At 33.4% G+C, this 1,442-nt stretch overlaps 1 protein-coding gene across 3 annotated transcripts in view; it reads right to left on the reverse strand.

Moving 5' to 3' along the window:
• Positions 1-1,377, reverse strand: part of FBXO25 (F-box protein 25) — a 136,835-nt gene extending 135,458 nt beyond the window's left edge. For 2 of the 3 annotated variants that reach the window (XM_006882847.1, XM_006882846.1), the window contains exon 1: positions 1,243-1,377. In XM_006882847.1, the coding sequence (XP_006882909.1) occupies positions 1,243-1,373 (131 nt within the window). In that variant the 5' untranslated portion in view covers positions 1,374-1,377. The remainder of the gene's footprint in view (positions 1-1,242) is intronic. The other variant, XM_006882848.1, reaches the window with a different exon arrangement.
• Positions 1,378-1,442: the final 65 nt, after the last annotated feature.

Consider the following 1,442-nt stretch of genomic DNA (forward strand, 5'->3'; position numbering starts at 1 on the left):
TAAATGAATTTTAAATAATTTGCTCTGAACATAATAAAAATCCTTGAAAATTCATAACTGCAAGACTAATGATCTCATCCTACACCAAATTACAATTCTTATTCTGACAATCATTAATAAAGTAATAAAACAAGAATGGCAGAGAAATTCCATAGTACAAATCTAACAAATATTAATTGTCATCTTTGCTATAATCTGAAATAAAAAATTAATGTTGACTTCAAATGATGCAAAAATCAGGCTCTAGTCTAAAACTACTAAACTTCTCTCAAAAAAAGAAAAATCTTTCAGCTGATAAATGTGCAACTGCCAAATAAAAATATATAGTAAAATCAATTAGGTCCATAACACTCCAGAAGTTTTCAGACTTTTCAACTTCTCCAAATTCTGAAGTACCATTTGTGGTATAATAGTCTCTCTCTCCTGCTGTTATATTAACACAATCTTCAATTTTTATCTGGACACATGGTCACCCCTAAAAAAACCCTAGCTTTCCTAGCCTCCCTTGAAGTTAGTGCTCTAGCAATGTGAACAGAAGTGATATTCCACAACTTTTAGGTTGTTCCATTAAATAATTAGCAAGGCTATGACCTCTTTTTCTATCGTATAAATCAGAATGCAAATGTGACAATAAATTGCCTGAGGCTACACACATTTGATCCCTTAGTGGCAAGAAGCAGTGTTGCAATCCTGAAGGCATGCAGTTCAAATCCACCAGCTGCTCCATGGGAGAAGGATGGCAATCTCCTCCCCTGTGATTAACTGTCTCAGAAAACTTGCTGGCGGGTCAACTACGGATTGACTGTGACTGGACAGTACACACAAACAATACCACAAATGTCTGATGTCAGAATAACAAGACAGAAGGTTACTAGGTCTCTTTAAACTTTAAAGAGCAAATCCTCTAAAGCAACTCAGGCTCTTAAAATAAAAATATTTTTCTGTTTTGTAGAGACTACTATTATTATAAATTATTGGTATTTTCTGTATTGTTGCATTAATAATAATCATACCTAACTCACAGATTATTTTTAAGATTAAAAATTTTAAATAAAAAGAAGAAAATGCATTTGTGAGGAAATCAGACAATATTCTCTAACAAGGTCCTTCTCTAACTAAATAACTTCTTTTGTCACGCCAATTTTATATACTGGTTGTGAAGTTTTACAGTGACTCAAAAAGAACATAAAATCGTAAATAGTACACTGGTATTTGACATGTATCTGCTTAACTGTTACTTACATGTTGTGGTTGATGTTATACTGATTTGCATTTTCCAGTTCCTGATCACTGGATTCACATCTTTTCCAGCCATCTTCTGTTTTTATCCATCTCCATCCAGGAGATCTCCAGTCTTGACCCAAAAATGGCATAGCTCTCCTATAAATAAGTTAATTTATGTTAAACACTCTCGGCACCAGCAGCCAGGAAATAAAAAAACG

Source organism: Elephantulus edwardii, unplaced genomic scaffold (genome assembly GCF_000299155.1).
Source record: "Elephantulus edwardii isolate Elephantulus edwardi_28Jun2011 unplaced genomic scaffold, EleEdw1.0 scaffold00025, whole genome shotgun sequence".
Classification (NCBI taxonomy): domain Eukaryota; kingdom Metazoa; phylum Chordata; class Mammalia; order Macroscelidea; family Macroscelididae; genus Elephantulus; species Elephantulus edwardii.